The sequence below is a fragment of the Chiloscyllium plagiosum genome, chromosome 19 (genome assembly GCF_004010195.1).
Source record: "Chiloscyllium plagiosum isolate BGI_BamShark_2017 chromosome 19, ASM401019v2, whole genome shotgun sequence".
Classification (NCBI taxonomy): Eukaryota; Metazoa; Chordata; class Chondrichthyes; order Orectolobiformes; family Hemiscylliidae; genus Chiloscyllium; species Chiloscyllium plagiosum.
This window is the reverse complement of record NC_057728.1, coordinates 17,254,217-17,279,829: the sequence shown is the minus strand read 5'-3', so window position 1 is coordinate 17,279,829 and position 25,613 is coordinate 17,254,217. Positions and strand designations below refer to the sequence as shown.

Sequence of the window (25,613 nt, the reverse complement as noted above, 5' to 3'; positions counted from 1 at the left end):
ACCCTCACTATATCTAACCCCACACCCCTAGCCCACCAAAGCCATCCAATTCCTCCTTCCACCCCTACACGCACATACAGTGACCCCTCCCTCCAGCACCCCTCTATGTATTTCTTCCAAAACAACTCCCCTCTTGCAATACAAAAAACAGTGGCCCTTCCTTAAATCCACACAATGTAGCAGTATCATCACCCTGCCACTCACACCAATTCTTGTGCATCACTTCACCAAAATCTACATGGGATAACCCCAAAACATCTGTTACCCCACATACCTAGCTACTCGCAAATATCATGTTTCTCCTCAATCCCAGTACAGAAATTGCTGAAGAAATGGAGCAGATAGGGCAGCTTGTATGTGAAGAAAACAGTTAATGTTTCAAGTCCAGTGACTCTTCATCTGAACAATGTTATTATTTCACATGTTCGGTATCCATAATTTTTTGTATTACCATAGCATACAGGGTTGGCAATGACGTAGTGGTATCATCACTGGACTGTTAATCCAGAGACCCAGATCATGTTCTGGGAAGCAGGGTTCAAATTCCACCACGGCAGTTGGTAATTCAATTTAAAAAAAATCTGAATTTAAAAAAAAAGTCTAATGATGACCACAAATCCATTGTCAATAGTTGTAAAAACCCATCTGGTTCACTAATGTCCTTTAGGGAAGGAAACTACTATCCTTACCTGATCTTTCCTGCATGTGATTCCAGACCCACAGCAATGTGATTGACTGACTGACTGGACAGAGGGCAGTTGACAATCAGGAATGGGCAATAAATGCTGGCCTCGACAGCAATGCCCTCATTCTGTGAATGAATAATTTTTAAAAAGTGGTTCGAATAATAGGTGTGTTTCTCAATTGACAGGGTATAATTAATGATGTCTCCGGAATCTGCACTGGGCCTGAGGTTTTTCAGTATATTTATCAATGAATTAATCAATGGATTAATGAAAAAATAGTCTCTATCCAAGTTTGCTGGTGTCACTGCTAGGTAGCACAATGAGTGGTGTAGATTGAAACAAAGTTGCAAAGGGGCGTTAACAGATTAAGTGAATGAGTAAAACTGGCAGATTGAAGTCAGTGTTGGGAACTGAGAGATCATCCATTTTGGCCTGAAGAATGATCAATCTTTCTTTTGTAAACAATATACTAGGAACTGTGAACAAGCCAAGAAATACAAAGCTCCTGTACGGATATCATCAACAACAACTAAACTGATAGAGAATGAAATTTAATTATGAAGTTGAATGAACATTAACCTTTATTTTGAGGGGGCAAGAAATACAAAGTTAAGACACAACTGTATAAAATCCTGGTTATATTCTGGAGGATTGAATGGGAGGATTGCATTCAGTACAGGGCACACTAGGGAATGGATACAGAACAGATTAACCAGTCTGATACAGATTTTTAAAGGATTAAATACAAGGCCAGTATTTGTAATTTAGGCTTGTACTCCTTCAATATTGAAGATTAAGAGATGATCTAATTGAAGAGTTTAAGATGGTTTAAGGATTTGGCAAGTGGAGTAGAGCATATTATTTTCCCTGCTGGTAGAGACCACAATAAGTGGGGGAGAATAACCTTAAAAACTCAAACTGGGTTGCTCAGGAGTGATGGAAATGTGTTGCTGGAAAAGCGCAGCAGGTCAGGCAGCATCTAGGGAACAGGAGAATCGACATTTCGAGCATTAGCCCTTCTTCAGGCTAATGCCCGAAACGTCGATTCTCCTGTTCCCTAGATGCTGCCTGACCTGCTGCGCTTTTCCAGCAACACATTTCCATCTCTGATCTCCAGCATCTGCAGACCTCACTTTCTGCTCAGGAGTGATGTCAAGATCATGCAAAAATAGTGTAGATCTGGAACTGATGAGGCTTGGTTGATTGAGAATGTCAAAAGTAAGATTGATGGAATTTTGCTGTTAAGGGTTAGAGAACAAAGATTTACGTTAAGGTACCGAGCTAATGAATGGCAGAACATGTTTGAGTGTATTGCTGTTCTTATGATCCATATCTCTTCATGCCCAGTATCCCTCTCCCTGCCCCTCTGCATATGTGTTGTAAAGGGGGCTTAAAACTCCTCCTCACCATCCCCCATCCACAGCAAACCACATAAAAATGATTGAGCTTTCTAATATATTATGTATGGTAATGATTTGTTAAGGTAAAAATTGTCATGGTTTGAAAATGATATTTAAGTCATAACACTTGTACAATTTCTCTGTTAGTGTGGCCTTTAAAATAACAGCCTTACAAACCTTACAGGTTGTTTTGGTTGAATTTTCAAGGTATGTTTTTATCAGTTTGTAATCCATTGACAAGTGAATTAATGAAGACCATTTTCCTGTTAGTCTAAGGTTTCAGGGCATTGAGATTTCAGATATACATCATTGTACATCCTGGTATTTGGGATAAAATCACATTCTTGCTCGTGTGTAAATAAGTAGCATATTATAATGTTGTATCTTCTTAAATTGTCACACTGAAAATTAACATTCTAGAAAGTAAGATGGATCACACTGTCTAGCAATATCTGTCATTCCAATTTAGTATGACATCTTCCCTTTGCAATTTACTGTTTCCTAAGTTGATCCATGCTACTTTTATTGGTAATTATATTTCACTTTGTCGGGTTTCCATGTATTATCTCTGCCTTGAGACCCTATCAAATGTTTTGTCCCATTAGCCACATGAATATTGCCTCAATCCCCTGTTTAAAATAAAAGTGGAAATGTATAACTTAGGTTAGTCTAGTTGCTGCACACAAAATAAGCACTTCAGTTTATTCAACTAGGAGAAAGTGAGGACTGCAGATGCTGGAGATCAGAGCTTAAAAATGTGTTGCTGGAAAAGCGCAGCAGATCAGGCAGCATCCAAGGAGCAGGAGAATCGACGTTTTGGGCATAAGCCCTTCTTCAGGAATCCTTGAGAATATTTCTCAAGCTTAATGGGCCCATTGGTTGGAGAAACCGTACCGTTTGCTTCATACTCTGAGGTTACTTCATTGGTTTGAATATTAAAAGCACATACACTTCTGGACTTCCTCTTCATTAATGACATTGCCCATAAGAGACAAAGCATACATGATATGGGTTTGTCTCAGTGCACAACAAAAAACCTTTCAAAATGACATTTTCAATAGCATAAGCAGGAAATCGCTGTTAACAATGAAGATGTTCATATCAAATTCTTTTCTTGGTGATTTTATTGAAAGCATTACTCTTCTAATGGACAAGGTGGCTCAGTGGTTAGCACTGCTGCCTCACAGTGCCAGGGGCCCAGGTTCAATTCCAGCCTTGGTCAACTGTCAGTGTGGAGTTTGCACGTTCTCCCTGTGTCTGCGTGGGTTTTCTCCGGGTGCTCTGGTTTCCTCACACCATCTAAAGATTTGCAGGTTAGGTGAATTAGTCATACTAAATTGTCCATAGTATTCAGGGGTGTGTAGGTTAGGTGCATTAGTCAGGGGTAAATGCAGGGAAATGTGTTTGAGTGGAATATTCTTTGGAGGATCAGTGTGAATTTGTTGGGCTGAAGGGCCTGTTTCCACATTTTGTGATTTTGTGATTCTATGCTTTCTTGAAATGAGGAATCATCTATTGCAGGAATCAGCATATTTTGATGGATCTAGTACACAATGAATCCAAATGTGAAATTAGCTGAATTCAACAGATTAAAAATCCTGGTGATTGGGTCCTTTTTTTTATTTTCCATTATTTTTGCTCTGCCAGTATCAAAGTAAATGGTGGAAAATGGAAATCTAAAATGCAACAGGCAGTGGATGGTGCAATGGTCATTTTTGAAAATTTTGGATCTAGTACTGATTTATAGGATACAAGCCTTCTCTGTGTATTCTGTGTAAGGTAAATCAGATTGGGTAGTGTCAATTGTGTATTTGCTCACAACAGGGTACTATCCTCAATTGATCATTTTATTTAATGCAACCACGGGAGATATTGGTATGCTAATAGGAAAGGAAACATATTGAGTATTTCTTCACAGTTGGCTCTTCACAATTTAAGACAAAAGAAACATTACTGTGTGGGGACTTGTATTATTCTTGACTTAGAACTGTTCAATTTAAGCAATGGGAGTCTGAAACAATGTGTTCCATTTCCTAGTGCTAGCATCTAATTAACATCTTGATAAATACAACATTCACTTTAAAAACTAGGATTAATTTTCTATAATATAAAATCCTTATAAACCTTGAATCATTGAGAAAAAGCTTTCAAAGTCAAGTTTCAAGTTAGCATAAAAATGTGCCTGTTTTAATAATTTTATACGTCTTTACGTTCTGGATTATTTCATCACATTGTACTCAAGCTAAAATAGGAAACTAGCAAAAATTAACTAACACTTTCAAAGGGAACAGAAACCCAATTAAGCTAGAAATTCAAAACAGTCCTTAATGGGAATGCATAATAAAAGCTTATTAGTTCACTAAGGCTACAGCTTAATGCAGGGAATAACATGTACATGGAAGTTATTCTTATCTCCTCTCTCTTAGTTAGTTTCAATTTTCTAGCCTGTTTTTAATTCAATGCCTCTTAATATTCTCCAATTCTACAATGGGATAATGTTTGCAAGTCCATAGTGCTGCATCCACTGTATCTTGCGCATCCACATTTCTGTCACACATTCAAATTTGTAATTAACAATCTTCTTTCAGAAATCAGTGGTGCCTGCTCCGAAGTATATTCTTTTCACATAAGATATAAGTTTTGGGGAAACCGTGTGAATAGTTTAGCAGGATAGCTTTGCAATTAAGAAACATGTATTTTGAGGACCGATTCCCTTTTACAAACTTACACGTGTTTCGGATAGTAGCATTTCAGATACATGGAATGCAATTTTCTTTTTTGTTGTCAAGTCTGTGCTGTACTTTATTTGTAATAGGACGAAATGGATAAGATATTGACTGAGTGTACAGTTCCTAGATTGAAATCCACATGTTCTAGAGAGATTTCAAAGAAGAGTCAAGGTATTGATTGTTCCTTTGATTTCAAAAAAAAAATTGTATTGATTTCAGCAAAACATTCATGTTTCTGTGCATTATCCTTTCAAATTAGGTGCATTATATGATGTATGCCGTAATATGCAGTAATGATTGTATGCATTTTGGCAACATATTATTAACCCAGGATCTTGGTTTATCCAAAATCTACTAATGGATATATCTCACTTTCCTACAGTCAAACAACTATCTTGGCCCCACTGCCCCACCACAAAGTATGTACTTCTGTCTTGGATTCCATGCTCCAATTTTCTCAGATTGTTTAGAACCTTATCTCCAGACTCAGCTTCTGCTCCTACATAATCCCTATCAGAATGACCACCTCTATAACAGTACCTGCTTCTTCATCCAGGTTTGTCCATCTGCCAATGTAACACTGATCTGTACTTCTGTCACCTCCAAACTTAATTCTTTCAAAATAGCAAGAACTGTGGATGCCAGAAACCTGGGATAAAGACAGATAATACTCAAGCCACTTAGTAGGCTTGGTGAGAAATGTAAAGATAGAATCCATGTTCCAAACCAATATTTATCTCCTCTGATATTTTCTTTGACTTGCATCTGTTTCATTGCTCATCACACTATGACCAATTTTGGATATTTTTTGACATTATGGCATTATTTAATACACACTCTTGTTAATTCTGTACACCTTATAGTCATGAATCTTTTCCAGTCTTTCTGGTAGAGATCCTGGGAAAATCATTGCCTTTGAAACATCCCAAAATTTGACATCATGCCTCCATGATCTGTTTCTAAGTGTCAGCTTTGTCTCAGTGGTAGTACACATGTCCCTGAGTTAGAAGCTGGTTAGCGCACTCCAAGAATTGAACATATAATCCAGACTTTTCCTTCATTGCAGTACAAAGAGAATGCTGCATTGACACACCGGTGTTGTATTTCGGTGTGCTGTCTCAGATGTGTGCAAATGATCCCCATGGCATGATTCAAAGAATAATGTTCTAGACAATATTTATCACTCAACCAGCATTACAGAAACAAATCACCTTATCAAATATGGCATTGCTTGTAAAATCTTTATAGAACACAGATTGATTGTTACTTTTCCTACATTTCAGCAGCATATTTAACATTACTTTGTTACCTTTGTGGTCATGATGAAAATTCTGAGGTCATGAAAGATATTATATAACTGCAAGTTCTCCTCTCCCTTTTTTCCAATTATACACTCTCCTTTTTGCTACAACCTTTCACCGTCCCCTCCCCTCCTCTCCTGTGAGGATTCCTTAGCCTGAAAACATCTAAATTTTGCCTTTAGTCAGGGATAATTAGAATTATTCTGATACTAAATATGTGAGAAAATGCTACTGAGCAATTTTCCATGGGTCACAATTGGTATTTGCACCAGAAGGAATCATTCAGACTGTTAAGTGGGAAATTACAACAATACTTAGACAAGTTAGATTGTGGTACTACACAGAACAATGAACTAAACTGTATACTTGGGTGCAATCCCATTGTATACACACTTCACTCATTCCTTAACTTGCTGTGGTGATTTTTGGGCAACAGCACATCTTTCCCATGAATACAAAACACCTGCTATCATATTATTCGCCCAACGTTCATCCCATGGTTTTATTTTCCTTATTTATGTCTTTCAGTAGATGTTTTTTCATCAAGGTGAATGACTTCATGGGGAACAATGGATAGTATTAGGTTATTAGAAACTGTAGTGACCAATGAGTATTTCACAAACTGATCACTTTCCCGGCTATCTTCCCCCATCCCTTATTTATCTCTGTGCTCTTTCCCTTCCACGTTCCTGATGAATGGCTTATGCCCAAAACGACTACTCTCCTGTTCTTCAGCTGCCTGACTGCTGTGCTTTTTCAGTGCCACACTTTTTGACCATCAGTCTCCAATATGTGCAATCCTCACTTTCTCCATGGATTTCATAACCAATACTTAAGTAAAAGTGCAATGATTCCAGAGGAACATATGGCTACTGTCTCATTAGAGGGAGATGACTGGTAGTGATTTAACCTGAGAATCACCACCTCTCTGGCAGGGGGAAGAGGTTAAGAAGGTGGTTAATCTCAACTAGTGCAGGAATTGAACCTGTGCTATTGGTGACTCTGCATCACAAACCAGACATCCATCCAACTGAGCTAACTGTATTGCTCACTCCCAATATTATCCCTTACAACATGCTGATACTTAGATAATGACAGCCTCCAGTGTGGATGAGTGAACTGTTTGTGTAGTTTTGAAGAAGATATAGAGTTGGGAATATGATTTAGTGTTCCAATAGGGAAGGCCGTTTTGTCTGCTGGGGGCATAAAACTAAATTAGAACAATAAAGACCTGTTTATGAACAAATAACAATGGTGTTTTGTATAATTTAGACTCCAGGCTTAGAGAATATTTATGAATATTTCAGTAGAAAATTAAATCGGTTGAAGAGAGTATATAATGGCTAGTTTATATGAGGAGTGGGCTTGATTGGCTACTTTTTAATCCCATGTTTTTCAAAGGAGATTAACTTTCCATTTATAATAATGCTGCACTTTAATCCTTTATAATTCTGTTGGAAAATGTGAGGGCAGCTTGAAAAATAATACTTTTTTGATATGCTTTTTCTTAAAGGGTTGCTATCTCTTTGTGCACAATTTTCATTAACTGGGTGAGAGATAATTGGGCGACAACATAAATACGTTAATGTCATTGTGAAAAAGTGCAAGTGAATGTTGTATGAAAGCATTAACCAGTTGGTTAAAAACAGTAAATGGAAGGATTTCACTCTCTTCCACTCCTGAACCTCCTGCCTGCCCTGCAAATGGCTTTGAAGAATTGGAATATTTCACAAAATATGAGGGTACAAGTTAAGTAAATTACAGTTTCTGAGAAAATTCTAATAGGAAAATAGGATTGAACTTATCTTCAAATGTACAGGGCAGAATCCTCTGTGCGTGGTGTTGGTAGGCTTGGAGGAAAGAAGTGAGTTAAATTAGAGAGGGATGTGGTGTACCTGAGTTCCACCGCCTTTTCCCTCTGCTAGATTGAAGTTGAGGGTGGAAAGGCCTACGATCATCCTTGTCATCTGCTGCCAGTGGCAGCCCTTAAGCGTTGCCAATAGCATGAATGCCAGGTAGAACCATGTGATCAGTTAGCTCTGGTAGGTATGGAGGTTGTGAGGTCCCTTGATCAAAATCATTCATTGCCTCATCGAGGGTCTGGATATCAAGTAAGGGATGGGGACATTGGTGCTGACAGTAAAAAGCCTTTTCTGCTGACCTTCCTGCAACCCGCACCCTGTGGATTCCATCTACACCACCTTATTCACCTGCGACCTCTGTCGCCCCACACACTGCGCCACACTACCCCCACCATCACCCTCACCCCCCACACACTCCACCACCCTCACTCACACTGCCCCACACCACTCCCACCGTCACCCTCACCCCCAACACACTCCACCACCATCACACACATTGCCCCACACCACCCTCACTCTCCTGCCTCTGTTGCTCCCCACTCCTGGGACTTAGCTCGTGTCTTCCAAGCAGCATCCATTGCCTCTCCCATGGTGCTGCTGAGCATATCCTTCTGGTAGGCTGACCGTTCTCAGTACATGAAGTGTCTGACCTTGTGGTCTTGATTCCAGGCAGTGTCCCACGAGTGACCTCGACATTGGCTGATTGGCTTGTGGTTTGGAAAAGAGGCGAGAGCCTTGAATCTTTAACAAGATTCCATCCATGATCAAACTGTTATATTTGGCTTTAACAACAATTAACATTATTGAGTTAAACTCAAACAGAAAAACAATGCAAAATTGCAAGATTTATATCTTCCCAAGCAGATTTCACTTATTACAACTAGAGACTTTGGTGTTATGCTGTTGTAAGAACAATTGAGACGCCGAGGAACCTCTATTATCGGAAGGATATGGGTGGGCAGTATTTTGTTCGGTTAATCGAATTCCAGATAATCAAATGCCAGATAACATAGTTTAGCCGAGCATCAAGACCTTGTGATCTTGCCGAATAATTGAATGCCGGATAATTGAGGTTCCTCTGTATCCACTTGGAAAGAATATGTATTTCTACCGAAAGACCTTAGAATGAAGTTTGTAAAAGACTTCTCCAGAAACAAGTGTTTTAATAGTTAGGTCCTGAAAATGGTTGGTTGTTTTCATTGTCCACAGCATGCACTAAGTAAATAAATGCCACAAATTGATAAATCTGCACATACAATAATAGTGAATGGTGGTGGATAGTTGACTGGCTAATAGGAGTAGAAGGATCCACAAATATCTCCATCCTTAATGAGCACAGCACATCAGGGCAAAATATAAGGCCGAAGCATTTGTCATAGAGTCATGCAACATGGAAACAGACCCTTCAGTCCAACACATTCATACAGACAAAATTTCACAAACTAAACTGTGCACCCTAGTTTTGATCTCTCCCACCGTAGGGAAAAGACTGTGTTGCTAGTCATCTTACCAATGCCCCTTATGATTTTATAAACCTCCTAAGGCCATCCCTCAACTTCCTATGTTCCAGGGGAAAAAAGACACAGTCTATGCACCCTCTCCCTATAACCCAAACCTTTTAGATCCGGCAATATCCTGGCAAATTTTTTCTGAATCCTCTCCAATTTAATAATATCTTTCCTATAGGAGGACAACCAGAACTGCACACAGTATTCCAAAAACAGCCTCACCAATGTCCTACACAACCTCAACATGATATCTCAACTCTGATACTCAATGCTCTGAGCAATGAAGGCAAGTGTGCCAAATGCTGTCTTAGCCACCCTGTCTACCTGTGATGCAATTTTCAAAGAACTATATACCCAATCCCTGAGATGTTTCTGTTCGACGACAGTACCCAAGGTCCCACCATTAACTGTATAAGTCCTACCCTTGCTTGTTTTACCAAAATCTAATACCTTACATTTATTAGAATTAAACTCCATCTGCTACTTCTCAGCTCATTGGCCCAATTGATCAAAATCCCTTTGTAATCTTATAGTACCTTCTTCACTGTCTACTCTACCACCAATTTTGGTGCCATCTGCAAACTTACTAACCATTCCTCATGAATTCTCATCCAAATCATTTATACAAATGACAAAATGGACTCAGCACTATTCCACGCGGAACACCATTGGTGACAGGTCTCCAGTCCGAAAATCAACCCTCCACTACCATTCTCTATCTCCTACAGTCAAGCTAATTTTGAATCCAACCTGAATCTGATGTGATGTTTTACTTATTAGTCTACCATGCGGACTAATGGTAGACTAATAAGTCAAAGGTTTTACTAAAGACACCACTCTGTCCTCATCAATCTTTTTAGTTACATCCTCAAAACAATCAGGTTTGTGAGATTTCTCCATGCACAAAGGCAAGGTGACCATCCCTAATCGGACCTTTTCTCTCCAAATGCTTGTAAATCTTATCTCTCAGAATCCCCTCCAAGAACTTAGCCACCACTGATGTTAGACTCATCAGTCTGTAGTTCCCAGGCTTCCCCTTCAGCCTATCTTTAAAAAAGGCACAACATTTGGCACCCTATAGTGCTCTGGCACCTCACCTGTGACTATAGATGATACAAATAGTTCTGCTAGAGACTCCACAATTCCTTCCATAATTTCCCAGAATATCCTCGGATACACTTGAGAAGATGTTGGAGATTTATCCACCGTTATGTATTTTAAGACCTCCATCAACTCCTCTTCTTAATGTCTTGAAAACAGTCCACATTAACACTTATTTCCCTGAGTTCTCTAGCCTCCATTTCTTTCTCCATAGTAAAAACACTGACATGAAATATTCATTTAGAATCTCACCTGTGATTCAACACATAAATGACCTTTTTTGATCTTTAAGAGTCCTGTTCTCTCGCTAGTTGCTCTTTTGCTCCGAATGAACTTTTAGAATGTCTTTGAATTAGCCTTGGCCGATAAGTTCAAGTATATCTCCTATCCCCTCTTTGCCCTCCTGATTTCCATCTTAAGAATGCCCCGAAACCCGTTATTCTCTGCAAGAGATTAATTTGATCCCAGTTGTCTTCATCAAACATATGCCTCTTCCTTATTTTTGACCAGAGCCTCAATATCTTTGTTCATCCATTATTTCCTCCTCTTATGAGTCTTACCCTTCACTCTAACAGGAACATAATGCCTCTGAACTCTCGATATCTCACTTTTGAAAGCTTCCCACTTGCCTGTCATCCCTTCACCTGTGAACAGACTACCCTAATCCACTTTTGAAAGTTCCTGTCTCATACTGTCAAAATTTGTCTTACTCCAATGACTAACTTTCTCTTTTATAGAGGGCCTATCCTTTTCCAGAACTATTTCAAAACTATTAGAATTATGATCACTGGTCCCGAAGTGCCAACCACTAATACTTCAGTCACACGCGCTGCCTTATTTCCCAAGAGAAGGTAAAGTTTGCTCCTTCTTCAGCCAAAACTGGTAGTGTCTTGGCGGTCTCTTGTGGTCCCAGCATCAAAAATACCAACCTTCTCTCCATGATATCAAAATACAGCTGAAGGCATTGGATATGGCAAAGGCCATACTCCACAGTCCACGTACAATACCAAAGACTTGTGTTCTAAAAATGGCATTGCCCTGAGTTAAGCTGTTCTATTACATTTAAAACACTGACATCTATATGAACAAATGAATTAACATGTTATTTACTGTTCATCTGTTTAGAATGTGATTACTTATAATAAAGGTCACAAATGTATATGAATGGAGTTGTAATATTTCTAATCGTTGGAAAAGAAATGCAGAAGCAAATAAATTAGACCGGCCCAATTTTTTGCTCTTCTCACTGATTTTCTATTCAATTTTATGGCAAAGGATGAGACAGCTGTTGGATTAAAATAAGATCTTTTGTTGCTTCTAGCTGTTGGCTGCCATTTGGTGTAATGGTAGAAATTTTTGGAAAGTGAGTCAAAAACACAGAAGAGCTGGCCACTGCAAGGAACCAAACATTTTTTGTCCCCCTCACCACATTCTCCACTTGGACCAGGCCATTTAAAAACTCCTTTGCGCTTTCACAGGCACCCTGTTTTAAATTACAGGTGACTTCTCAAATCAATTAACCCAAGAAATGTTGGCAAGTTCAAAAAAAGTAGAGCATTGATAAGCACACCTCTGATTTATATAAATGCGCGAAATTTCAAGGCTTTGCTGTTTCAAACAGGAAAGTACTCTGTCATCAGGTAACAGTTGCTTACCTTGATGGTAATCAGACTTAGCTTAGGTAATAGATTTTATTCAGTGAGTTTTCAAAATGGGAACTCTTATGTGAGAATTGACCATACAGTTTGAGTATTCCAGAGTCCAGTTTGTATCCTCTGTCCACCTAAGTGTGCATATGTCTCCATTTACTCAGATGGTTCTATTGAACAGACCAATCCAGAAGGGTAAGAGCAGTGCAGATGAGGGTGTAAGGGTAGGTTGGTCTCAGTCATACAGTACAGAAATGAACCCTTCGGCCCAGCTCGTAAATGCTGACCAGGTTTCCCAAATTAAACTAGCCTCATTTGCCTGCATTTGGCCCATATCCCTCTTTTTATCCTTTCTGTCATGTCCAGATGTATTTTAAATGTTGTAACTGTATCTCATCTACCATTTCCTCAAGCATTTCATTTACACATCATCCTCTGTGTGAAAATGTTGTCCCTCAAGCCATTTTTAAATCTTTCCCCTCTCTCTCCTTGACCTAGAAATTCTAGTTTTGAACACCCCTACCCTGAAGAAAAGACCTTTTGTTATTCACTTTATCTATGCCTCTCATTATTTTATAACCCTCGCTAAAGTACCCTTCAACCTCCAATGCCCCAGGGAGAAAAGTCCTAGCTTTCTCTTAACTCAACTCTTCAGTCTTGGTAACATCTTTACAAATCTTTTTTTTTTTGCACCCTTCCCAATGAATAACATTCTTCCTGTAACAACGCAACCAGAACTGTATGCAGTATTCCAGAAGTAGCCTCACCAATTGTCTTGTACAGCCTCAACATGATGTCCCAACCCCTATACTCAGTGCATTGACCAATGAAGGCAAGTGTGCCATTTGCCTTGTTTACCACTCTACCTAAGATATTACTTTCAGGAAACTATGTACCTGAATGCCCAGCTCTCTCTGGTCGACAACGCTGACAAGGGCCCTACCATTAACTGTGTAAGTCCTGTCCAGGCCTTGGCAATGGAGGAGGGTGAGAGTTTCATTCACCTAGCAATGTCACTCTTTTTTTTTTCTCTTGATCCGTTGAAATCATTGTTTCAGTTTCAAAGCTTGTTCAGAGTCCCTGATTTCTGAAGTGCTATAAAACCAACAGAGAATAAAATACATTATCTATCTAACTCTAATGTTTTGAACACAACACACACCTTTTAATTTTGAAATAACTAGTTGATTAAAATTACTCTGGGGCGAAAACCCCTCCCTGTTCTCTATTACTTTTGTTTTATGGGAATTACTGGATAATTTGATTTTTTTTTCATGTACAAGAGACCGGTGGCTGCATTTTTAACTTGCTTCCATTGGCCAGATATGAACTGTGAAGCTTCCTCTGTGGATTAGAGAGGGCTCTGACTGTGACGTACTGTATCTCAAATTCAGCTTCATAATCTAAAACTCAAACTGGTTTGGAGGCTCATTTACAGAAAACCAAAAATTGTCACTTGTAGAATATTCAAAAATCAAACAAAGCAGAAAAAAAGCCAGTAATTTAACCTTCCCAAAGGTTAAAGCAAGAAGCAATTGACATACTGAATATGCCATAACACAAAGGCACAAGTCTTTCGTGTATGTAGCAGGGAATTTGTGCTGGTATAGTATTTATATTTACTTCATCACTTTATACCAGTTAATTAAGTGAGGTTTTTATTGTTGTTGCTTATTTCATAAGAGTACAAAATGAGTTGGTGGGCAAAGAGTTAATGCTTTTTGTCAGAAAGGGTTATGCGTCAGGAATAAATTGGAATCCCACAGACCAGGACTGAAGGTTTAGTATCCTGTCTTCCACAGAAGGGCAGGTACTAAAGTGCCCTAGGAATAATTAGATTTCCCTTCAAATGTATGTTGGATTGGGAAAGAAATAATTTTTCACATTGAGATTCATAACTAATCTCCAATCAAATAAACAAAGAAAAACGAATGGTGTTTGGTCCATTCTTCATGAATTGAATTTATTTTCTAAACAGATTTCCCCTCCCCCACCCACCCCCTTACGAAGAATTGGCTGGTTTGAAAGAGTGATGTAATGCATTGGCTAATGGACCTACTGCAGTACTGCATTTTCTTTCTGATCTTTGACTTCAGTTATTTATATCCTCGGTCGTTACTTGTTTAAAATTCACTCTTGTGCTGAATGTCCATATTGGGAATGTGTGTAAAGCTCATAGTATCCTCTCAGGGTAATGCCATAAAAAACAACCTGCAAGGCCTATTATAGGCAATAGCTCCAGTACAGGTATAAACGTTGATATTGTATTTTGCATCTAGGATTTATACACGGCATAATAATTAGGGATCAGCACTTCAGAATTTTCACTTTATCAACTTATCACAATCTTTTTATTCTGACTGCAGATAATACAAATGTGACAGAACAAAAAATTAAGCAGCAATAAAATTCCACTTTTCCACTCTCCTTCCTTCCCAAATATCATCATTTTCTGAATGCAACTACTCAGGCTAAGTAAAATCTTGCTTTGCTGCACAGACATTGTTGCCTCTTCACTAATTTCTTCACCTGAACCTAGATAATTCATGCCAGTAGAAAATCTGTCTTTACTGATGATGGATGTTTTAGCTAATTATGATCTGTCTATCTAAGTGTCCTATGCATTCTTCACAGCGGAGGTCACAGGAGAATAACTGTGAAGGTGAACTTTGCCTGAAATGTTGATAGTCCTCCTGGTTTAAGCTTCCAGAAATTAATTGAAATGCCACATCCCTTCCTTTCTGACTGAGAGTCAATAAATCAGCATATCACTTTTTTAAAATTCAAATATAAAATTTTATAATTTTATGGTCCGTTTTTCTGAGGCCCATATGAGGTTGCCATAGTCTCACCAGACTATAAGGCTGCTTTCTCATTCGAGAAAGAGATGGCTGCTGGTGATTTAGCCTGAGGGTCGTCATACCTCAAATGAGGGGAGAGGTTGAGAAAGTGAGGCCTTCACAGTAACCCCAACCAGTGATAGGAATTGAACACATGCTGTTGGCATCACACATCAACTGTCCAGCGAACTGAGCTAAACTGATCCCAATTTGATTTTAACAATAAAATAAGTAAACCAAGATCCTGACATATGATACTATTTGAAAACCTGCAGTAAAATACAATTCCATTTATCCTAACACCAACATGTTACTGTACCTCAGACATAAAGAAATTAACTTCTCTATCACATCTGTAGTTCTAAATTTACTTTTTCTTTGAATAATTCCTAGTCTTGAGCATTTGGTAGCCCCTTCCTTGATTAGCCACACAATTGAGCTCAGACTTCCTAGACTTCGAATAACCTCATTCGGGATTCAAACCAACAATTTCTCGTCTGCAATTTTTAAAATTTAAATCCTAACATCTGAGGTAAACCTTACTTCCTCAGAGGTCCAAAATAACTCCTTCCTCTGGGAGAATCTGGTTCATATATCTAACTTCAATTTTTGTGAACTGAGGAAAAAGAATTTTCAAGCTATTGGTCTTTTCCCAAGAAGAAAATAATTCCTGATCCCTCTAAAGCAAAAGCAACCTATTGCTCCTCAATGTTTACTTTGACCACATATATGACACTCGATGCAAACAAATCCCTGTTATTGCCGTGAGTTAGAGATGCCGGTGTTGGACTGGGGTGTACAAAGTTTAAAAAATCACACAACACCAGGTTATAGTCCAACAGGTTTAATTGGAAGCACACTAGCTTTTGGAGCGCCACTCCTTCATCAGGTGGTTTCTATCATGTCCTTGAGCTGGAATGTACATTCACAGCTCAATGTGCATTCCAGTTCAAGGGCATGATAGAAACTACCCGAAAGCTAGTGTGCTTCCAATTAAACCTGTTGGACTATAACCTGGTGTTGTGATTTTTTTAACTCTGTTATTACCACAAGCACTCCCTCTCTCATACTGTTTTAAAAAAAAATCATGACCTGTTCAGCATTGAACTCATTCATTACACACAGTTCAAAATTCACATGCCACTCATTCAAAATTTTATCTTGAAAGTAAATAAAATTAAAATATTAATTTTAAATTTATGTACATCACACTTCTTACATCACACAATCCATTTTTCTCAAAGAATATTTTCATTATTTAATAGACAAACATAGCAGAACAAGACAAAAATTATAAAGAGCCTGATGTGTTATTTTATAATTTGCAAAACATTATTTCTGTATTTGTCAGGTTCTGGTCAAAGTGACAGCATTGTAGTTTTATGTAACATTTTCATGTTGCAAACCTGTCTTAGAGCACTGTACAGCGTGACAAAAGAAAAAAGAATCATTAGAAAGAATTGTCAGGTCAGGCCAAGAGATTAGGTGGAAAGAAACATTTTCAGAAGGATGACAGAAGGTAAGGCATTGATAGGAATTGCAGTGGACAGGGATATTGTGCCTGAGTAGTATATGGGCTATGAACAAGAATTGAATCCGTATCAGAGGACTGAGGAATGCAAGAGCAGGAACAAAACACTACAATGAGATGAGGAAAAATTGCCATTTCTGGACAAAAGTAAGGATGTTGTAATTCGTCCGTTGGTGGCAGTGTTTTCAAACTTGACATTTTTGATAATACATTACGTTTAATTCTACATGTATTCATAAAACCATACAATAAAATACAATGTGAATGTGCATTCCAGCTCAAGGACATGATAGAAATGTGCCTGGTAATTCATTGGGACAAGGGAACGTGTTAAGCAAATTCACTATCATTCTTTCTATTTTTAAACTGGAAGTCTGCTTCCTGGCATGGGGGACATCATAATACACTTACTTCAATCCTCTAAATGTATCCGAGGGAGGAAGGGATTATTCTTGCAACACAGATCAGAATACTATTTTATGCTATTCCACATGAAACTCAACCAAAAAATATGGACAACTGCTGTGTTTCCAATACTCTCTATCAGTGACTCTCTTTTCCACTTGCCTCCATCCTTAGAGCCAGACTGAGCCTCTAACTTCCAATAAAGAACATAAAGTCAGCACAATTGGTACAAATGATGTATGTTAGTACTTTGGTATTGTGCTGCACTTCCGGTATTCCTACAGTAGAAAAGTATTATTTGAGATACAACATTGAAAAAAAGACTTTTTTATCATTTCTATCACAAAAGTTCTTCCATGAGTGATTCTATTATCTGGTTCAGACTCTTCTAGTACAACTATTACTTTTTTTCCTCTCCAACTCATTTCAGATACTCCCTGCCTACTCATTACATACCCAGCTGGCACCTGCCAGCTCTTCTCAAAAACAGTGAGCAATGTGCAAGAAAAATTGAAAGATTGAATTTTCTCTCTCTGAGAGATATCAACGCACCTTTTATGTCCTCCCTATAGTTTTGCAACTGATTCGATGCTTGTTGTGCTATTTTGGAGCTCATCCCTCTCGCTATTGCCCAGTTTTAACTTTGCACAGCTTCAACAGCAGGAATGACTCTTGACAAATTTTGTGCAGTTTAATTACTAGTTGATTTCTTCTGGCTGTTACTAAGATTCTATAACATCTACATTCTGTAGATGTTTTGAGTTCCAAACGTCAACAAGGAGTGGTGTGTCAGGTGCTGAAGGAAGTTTTCTTTTTGCTGATTTCATGCTGTAAAGACAGATGAACTAGCATTGGGAGTAGAGCACACAGCCTGTCAGCCCTGCTCTACACTCCACGTGATCAAAGCTGATCCTTGGCTTCAACGCCTCGTTCCCTATGTCCCTTGTTTCCTTGCAAGACCAAAAAAAGTCTATCTCGGCCTTAAATATACTTAATGATGGACAAAGAATTTCCAAGATTCTCAGTCTTTTGAGAGAAGAAATTTTTCCCCATCTCAGTCCTCTCCTGTTCCTAAGGCTGTGCTCCTGTGCATGCTCTTTGATCCATTTAATGGCAGCGGTTATACTAAATGCACCCTAAACCATCTCCAGCTTGTACGTCACAGTAAGTGGGATGAGCAGGAAGTAGGAAATGAGTAGGAGGATTCGGTATGATGATACTATCACCTTTGTTTCATCTGTGCCCCTCACCATGCCCTCGGCCATGGTAATAGACATTCCAACTATGGTCAGCAACATGGAGTTAGAACTTGCAGAGACGCCTGTCCATTTCCACTTATTTGTAGCTGCTTCTGGTTGTTGGTCACTTTGTTCCACAAGAAAGAGGGAAATATGTTATTGATTGTCATGTAAACTGCAGAATATGGCTGTCATAGTTGTATAACGGGCAAATCATCTCTGAGCTGTGCCTGAATTTTGCACAAGTGTTAAGCATGTGAGGGTAAGCTCAGGCATTTGAATGTTTGACAAATAACTTGACAAACATTAGCGGAAGGCAATATCAAGTTGGTGTTCTACCTGCATTACATTGAATAGCCAGAGGTTTATCTCACAGAGCAATCCCTGTACCTGCTTTCAGGAGCTATCCAAATAAACTCTCATAGGATTGTGTAAGTAATGAGTTCATTCACACTGCCGCACATCCTGAAATGATGGCAACCATCTATTCTAATAATAAGAAATACCCAAAATATTCCTGTCAAATGCTTGTCCACAAGACAAGATGAAAAACCTTTTTCGTAACTCTTAAATCAAAAGACACTAAAAGGACTTGTTTTGATATTAACAATTTGAGAAGTTATTCATTTTACAGATGACAGCAGAGGCTGAGCAGCTGGTGCTTTCTATGTAACAGACAGTAAACATGTAGAGAACCCAGGAGGCTCTCACTGTAATGATTGCTGACTGCTCTTTTTCCACGTCAAAAAATGTGGGTTTATATTCCCAAATGATTCTTTGATACTCATGATGGTTCAACTCAACTGCAATAATTTGCCTTTGCTACACTTCCTGTCACTAAAATGAATAAACCACCAAACCAAAGCATTGGAATTTCAACCCTCCAACTCCAAGCCTAACACTGAGCCGAGGATAGCTCTGAATTTAGAAATACGTTAGACCGTTTCTCTGCCAGCAACATAGAACCCAGGAGCAGGGGTAGGTCCGATGGCTCCTAGGTCCTGCTCTGCTGTTCTTTGAGATCTTGGTCTTCCCACACCTTCCCTCTATCACTTGATGTCTATGCGTCCAAAAGTCCATTGATTTTTTTTTAATATAGACAGTGAATGAAATTCCACAGCACTTTGAAGTAAGAGAATGCCAACATTTACAACATTCTCAATAGCTGAAGCTTTATTTTTTGATCTTTAATTCCAGATTTCAGCCTGTTGGCACCTATCTTGTTAAGTCCTTCAATGATTTTACATTTTAGTAAGATGATCTCTCATTCGTTTTTGTAAACTTAAACTCAAAGGCCTAATCTCCTCTTTCTCCACAATACACCCATGTCAGGAATCATGCCAGTGAATTTTCATTGCATTCACTCCAAGACAAGTCTATCCTTTCTTTGGTGAGGAAACCAACTAAAGAGTAAGACCTCTCTACTCTTTTAATCCAATTCTTCTGTAATAACATTTAACATATAAAATGCCTTAATGTTCTATGATTTGTACATAAGGATATTCTTCTGTATATTAACATGCTAAAGCCTCTCACCCTTAAAATATAAATGTAGATTATTTAACCAACCTAAAATGATAACTGCACATTTCTGTCTTGTTTTTCTCTCTCACTTAACCTGTCCATATCCTTTTGGAGCAGACTTTTTATCTTCCTCGTGACTTGCTTTCCAATCTAACTTTATATAAAGTGAAAATGTGGGTACTTTCTATTTTGTTTCTTCAACTGAGTCATTGATATGTCAGACACATCAAAACCTTTCACCCAAGGGGCCACGTTCCAGTTTTGTTTCTGAATCATGAGGCCAGTGATATTTTGTCTGGGGTTTGGATTGAAATTGGTCAAATACTGTTCAACAACCAGTATCCAGGAGGATGGTGGCTAGAGGAGAGAGGAGTGAGAGATGGTGCTGAAAGATTGGCAGTGGTCTGGCAGCACACATCCCAATAACTTGACTTTCAAAAAGTTCTCTCCTGCAAACTATAGCTCATGACACCTCTGCGGTGCCATAAACTGAGTCCTTTAAAACCTGGCTTGACTATGTCCGAATTGCAGAAGGCTAGGACATGGTGATATCCGCAATGAAGCTGGCCAGTTGCAAATGCAAGGTTGCAACCTGAATTCTTGAAGGTCCCAATGAACATGGAAAAGCTTGGGAATGGTATCAGAATCCTGGAATCAGGAACTGCCCAATTTTTAAAATTTCACGCCTGACTTGGTGAAAATCCAGGCAGCTGTGTTGCCATCTAAAATGGAAGGACTTCAGGAGAGGGATTAGAGTGCAAATCATCAGTTAATCATATAGAAACAATTGCAAGTGACTGGCTAAAGGGCAGCATTGGTGAGGGCCTTTGAAGAACAGGAGTAGGCCATTCAGCCCCTTGAGCCTGTTCCATCATTCAATAAAATCATAACTGATCTGTGGTCCTGATTTGGAGATGCCAGTGTTGGACTGGGGTGTACAAAGTTAAAAATCACACAACACCAGGTTGTAGTCCAACAAGCTTATTTGGAAGCACTAGATTTCAGAGTGCTGCCTCTTCATTAGGTGGTTGGAGTATAAGATTGTAAGACACAGAATTTATAGCAAAAGTTTACAGTGTGATGTAACTGAAATTATATGTTGAAGAAAACTTGAATTGTTTGTTAAGTCTCTCATCTTTTAGAATGAACATGTTGGTTTCAGTTCTTTCATATGTAAATCGCAGAACATTCAAAAGTCACATTCTCAAGTGAACTTTAACAATTGATGCTGCTGCCCAGTCTCCTAAACGGGGAGTGGGCTTAACAGAAAATTCCGAGCCCCAGAGGGAATGGATTGAATCAATTAACTGAATAATCAATTATCTGAACGAAATAGTGCCCGCCCATCTTGTTTGGATAATCGAGGTTCCTCTGTGTCTGCCTTTGGCCCATATCCCTCAATGCTTTGCCTAACAAAGGTTTCTCTATCTCAGATTTAAAGTTAATAATGCATCCAGCATTCACTGCTGTTTGTGGAAGAGTTCCAAACATCTACCAATCTTTGTGTGTGGAAATGCTTCCTAATATCTGTCCTGAATGATCTGGCCCTAATCTTTAGACCCTGCCTTTTAGTTCTAGAATCCTCACTCAGTGTAAATGGTTAATCAATTCTGTCTGTGTCGTAGAATCCCTACAGCACAGAGAGAGGCAATTGGGTCAATCAACTCTGCACTGACCCTCCGAACAGTATTCCACCTAGAATCAGTGCCCTCCCCGCACTCCCCCACCAACCCGTTCCCTGTAACCCTGTATTTCCCATGACTAACCCACTAACCTGCATCTCTTTGGACTGTGGGAGGAAACCGTAGCACCCAGAGGAAAGCCATGCAGGCACTGGGAGACACAATAGTCGCCCAGTGCTGGAATCGAACCGGGTCTCTGGCTCTGTGCAGCAGCTGTGCTAAGTTCTGAGCCACTGTGCTGTCTTTTCCTATTAATATCTTGATGGCTTAAATAAGAACACCTTCAACATTAAAAGTTTCACCAGTTAACGAGAAGTAGGAAGGCACGCACTGAATATATAGAATTACATGCTTAAACTGAACTCAAATTAGATGTTTACTTGCCATGGTTTGTTGACAGGAACAAGTCTACTTCAGGAGCTGGTGTATCTAGTGAGCCAAGATGCTGACCCAGATGAGATTGGAATAATGAATATTGATGAGCAAGTGCCTGTGCTGGAATACCCTCAGCCTGGCCTTGATATCATTAAGGTAAGCGTACTTGATTTGAATGTGTTTCATTTCGTTCCAGTATGTGGCATGGATCAGGTTGAATCGCATGTACAGCAATTTCAAATCTTGTCATTCTCTAACTCCTTTGGTCCTGCAAAAACCCTTTGTTATCTTTGTATACCCATTCTTCATTTTTTTTTTCTCTCTCCTTTCTCCATCCCACTTTCTCCACTCAACACTGCCTTTTTCTTTTCCCCTTTTGGTGCCGTGTGAATAATCTTTGCCTGATACTTCTCATTTTTCTGAGGCAGGGTGGGAGTTATTTAGAACCTACCAAAGGATGAACAAGGTGAGGATAAAACAAGGTGAAAGAGAAAATGAAATGCCAGCTAGTGAGAAACCAAAAGGAAGGCTATAAAAACTTAGTTAAGTCCGTGAAAAAGTAAAGGCTGGTCAGGATAAATGTGAGCCTATTCCTGGTGTATATGAGTGAATTTATAGTGGAGAATAGGAAAATGGATGGAGAAACTAAGCAATTACCTGTGTCTGTCTTCATGGAGAAAAATACTGAAAGGGGGCCTGGAATACAGGGCAACAAATTGACAAACTGAAAACATTAATAAAGAGCTATGACTTGGAAAAAAATTAACTGGATTAAACATTGATAATTCTCCTGGACTAGATGTACTATATCTCAAAGTGTTGAAGGAAGTGGCTATAAAGATAGTGGAGACATTAATGGTTATTTTTCAGAATTCTATAAATTCTGGAAAGATTTCTGGAGATTCAATAGTAGCAAATATAATCCCACTATTTTAAGAAGGGAGGGAAAATGGAGAACCGCATACCCATTAGCTTGCGGTCAGTAATGGGGAAAATGTTATAATCTGTTCTAAAAGATGTAGAACTGGACACTTAGAAATAATGGCAAAAATTAGGCTGAGTCAACATGGATTTATGAAAGGAAAATTATGTTTGACAAATCTGTTGGAATTTCTTGGGATTTGACTTGTAGCATAGATAAAGGAGATACAGTGGATGTGGCATATTTAGATTTTCAGAAGTCTTTTGATAAGGTCCTACACAGGTAGTTAGGAAATAAAAGTGGAGTGTGTGGAATTGGGGGTAATACGCTAGTATGGATTGAGAATTGATCGTGGACAGAAAGCAGAGAATAGATGTTATTCTCAAGATGGTAGGCTGTTTCTAGTGGATCAGTGCTAGATTGAGAACTATTCACAGTTTATACAAATGATATGGTTGTGGAGACCAATTGTAATATCTCATATTTGTTGGTGAGACAAAATGTAAGTTGTGAGGAAGTTGCAAGGAGGCTTCACACAGACTTGGACACACTAAGTAAATGGACATGAACATGGCAAATAGAATATAATATGAATAAGTAATATTATCTACTTTGGTAGAAAAAGCAGAAAGGCAGAATAGTTCTTAAATGGTGAGAGCTAGGGAAGTGTTAGTGTCCAAAGGGACCTGGGAGTCCTTGCTCATGAGTCATTAAAATGTAGTTTGCAGCTACAAAGATCAATAAGGAAGGTAATTGATATACCGGCCTTTATCACAAAGGGATTTGAATCCAGGAATAAAGATGTCTTGCTGCAATTGAGACCTGGCACAATATTTTATACAGTTTTAGTCCCCTTATATACTTGCTATAGAGGAAGTGCAATAGAGATCCACCAAGGCTAGTGGAATTTTCTTATGAGGAGAGTTTGAGGAAACTAGGCTTGATTTCATTGAAGCTTGCAAAATTTAGAGTCATAGAGTCCTAGAGATGTACAGCATGGAAACAGACCCTTCGGTCCAACTCGTCCATGCCGACCAGATATCCCGACCCAATCTAGTCCCATCTGCCAGCACCCGGCCCATATCCCTCCAAACCCTTCCTATTCGTGTATCCATACAATTGCAATATTTAAAAGGCATTTCGATTAGCCTCCACCACTTCCTCTGGCAGCTCATTCCATACATCTACCACCCTCTGAGTGAAAAAGTTGCCACTTAAGTCTTTTTTTTAATATATCTTTCCCCTCTCACCCTAAACCTATACCCTCTAGTTCTGGACTCCCCAACCCCAGGGAAAAGACTTTGTCTATTTATCCTATCCATGCCCCTCATGATTTTATAAACCTCTGTAAGGTCGCCCCTCAGCCTCCGACGCTCCAGCCTATTCAAACTCTCCCTGTAGCTCAAATCCTCCAACCCTGGCAACATCTTTGTAAATCTTTTCTGAACCCTTTCACGTTTCACTCTTCCAATAGGATGGAGACCAGAACTGCACGCAGTATTCCAACAGTGGCCTAACCAATGTCCTGTACAGCCACAACATGACCTCCCAACTCCTGTACTCAATACTCTGACCAATAAAGGAAAGCAAACCAAACTCTTTCTTCACTATCCTATCCACCTGCGACTCCACTTTCAAGGAGCTATGAACCTACACTCCAAGGTCTCTTTGTTCAGCAACACTCCCTAAGACCTTACCATTAAGTGTATAAGTCCTGCTAAGATTTGCTTTCCCAACATGCAGCACGTCATATTTATCTGAATTAAACACCATCTGTCAGTTCTCAGCCCATTGGCCCATAATCTTCTTTGCTGTCCACTACACCTCCAATTTTGGTGTCATCAGCAAACTTACTAACTATACCACTTATGCTCCTATCCAAATCATTTATATAAATTTGAAAAGTAGAGGACCCAGCACTGATCCTTGTGGCACTCCACTGGTCACAGGCCTCCAGTCTGAAAAATAACCATCCACCACCACACTCTGACTTCTACCTTTGAGCCGGTTCTGTACCCAAATGGCGAGTTCTCCCTGTATTCCGAGATCTGTCCTTGCTCACCAGTCTCCCATGGGGAACCTTGTTGAACGTTTTACTGAAGTCCATATAGATCACATCTACCGCTCTGCCCTCATCAATCCTCTTTGTTACTACTTCAAATAAACTCAATCAAGTTTGTGCGACATGATTTCCCACACATCAAGCCATGTTGACTATCCCCTAATCAGTCCTTGCCTTTCCAAATACATGTACATCCTGTCCCTCAGGATTCCCTCCAACAACTTGCCCACCACTGACGTCAGGCTCACCGGTCTATAGTTCCCTGGCTTGTATTTACCACCTTTCGTAAATAGTGGCAACATGTTAGCCAACCTCCAGTCTTCTGGCACCTCACCTGTGACTATCGATGATACAAATATCTCAGTAAGAGGCCCAGCAATCGCTTCCCACAGCGTTCAAGGGTACACCTGATCATGTCCTGGGGATTTATCCACCTTTATGTATTTCAAAACATCCAGCACTTCCTCCTCTGTAATATGGACATTTTTCAAGATGTCACCATCTATTTCCCTGTATTCTATAATGTTTTTATCAGGTACATGTACACTGGATGTTTTCCCTGGCGAGTGAGTGTGGAAGCAAGGGATATAATGTCAGAGTAAGGTGGAGCCACTTAAGATTGAGATGAGGAGGAATCTTTGAAATCCTTGAGCCTAGAAGGCTGTGGAAGGTCAAACATTGAGCATGTTCAAAACAAAACAATGATACCTTTCCAGAGACTATTGGACCTCAAGGGTGATAGTCCAAGATTGTCGCATTGAGGCAGATGATTAGTAATGATCTGGTTGGAGAGGGGGG

The 25,613-nt window shown here is 39.3% G+C and overlaps 1 protein-coding gene across 2 annotated transcripts in view; it reads left to right on the top strand.

The window, feature by feature from the left end:
* The window catches only part of sult4a1 (sulfotransferase family 4A, member 1), a 51,736-nt gene that overhangs the window by 2,410 nt on the left and 23,713 nt on the right, over positions 1-25,613 (top strand). For both annotated transcript variants that reach the window (XR_006314457.1, XM_043709202.1), the window contains exon 2: positions 21,857-21,987. Coding sequence is in view for 1 of the 2 variants with exons in the window: in XM_043709202.1 (XP_043565137.1) it covers positions 21,857-21,987 (131 nt within the window). In the remaining variant the exon portion in view is untranslated. The remainder of the gene's footprint in view (positions 1-21,856; positions 21,988-25,613) is intronic.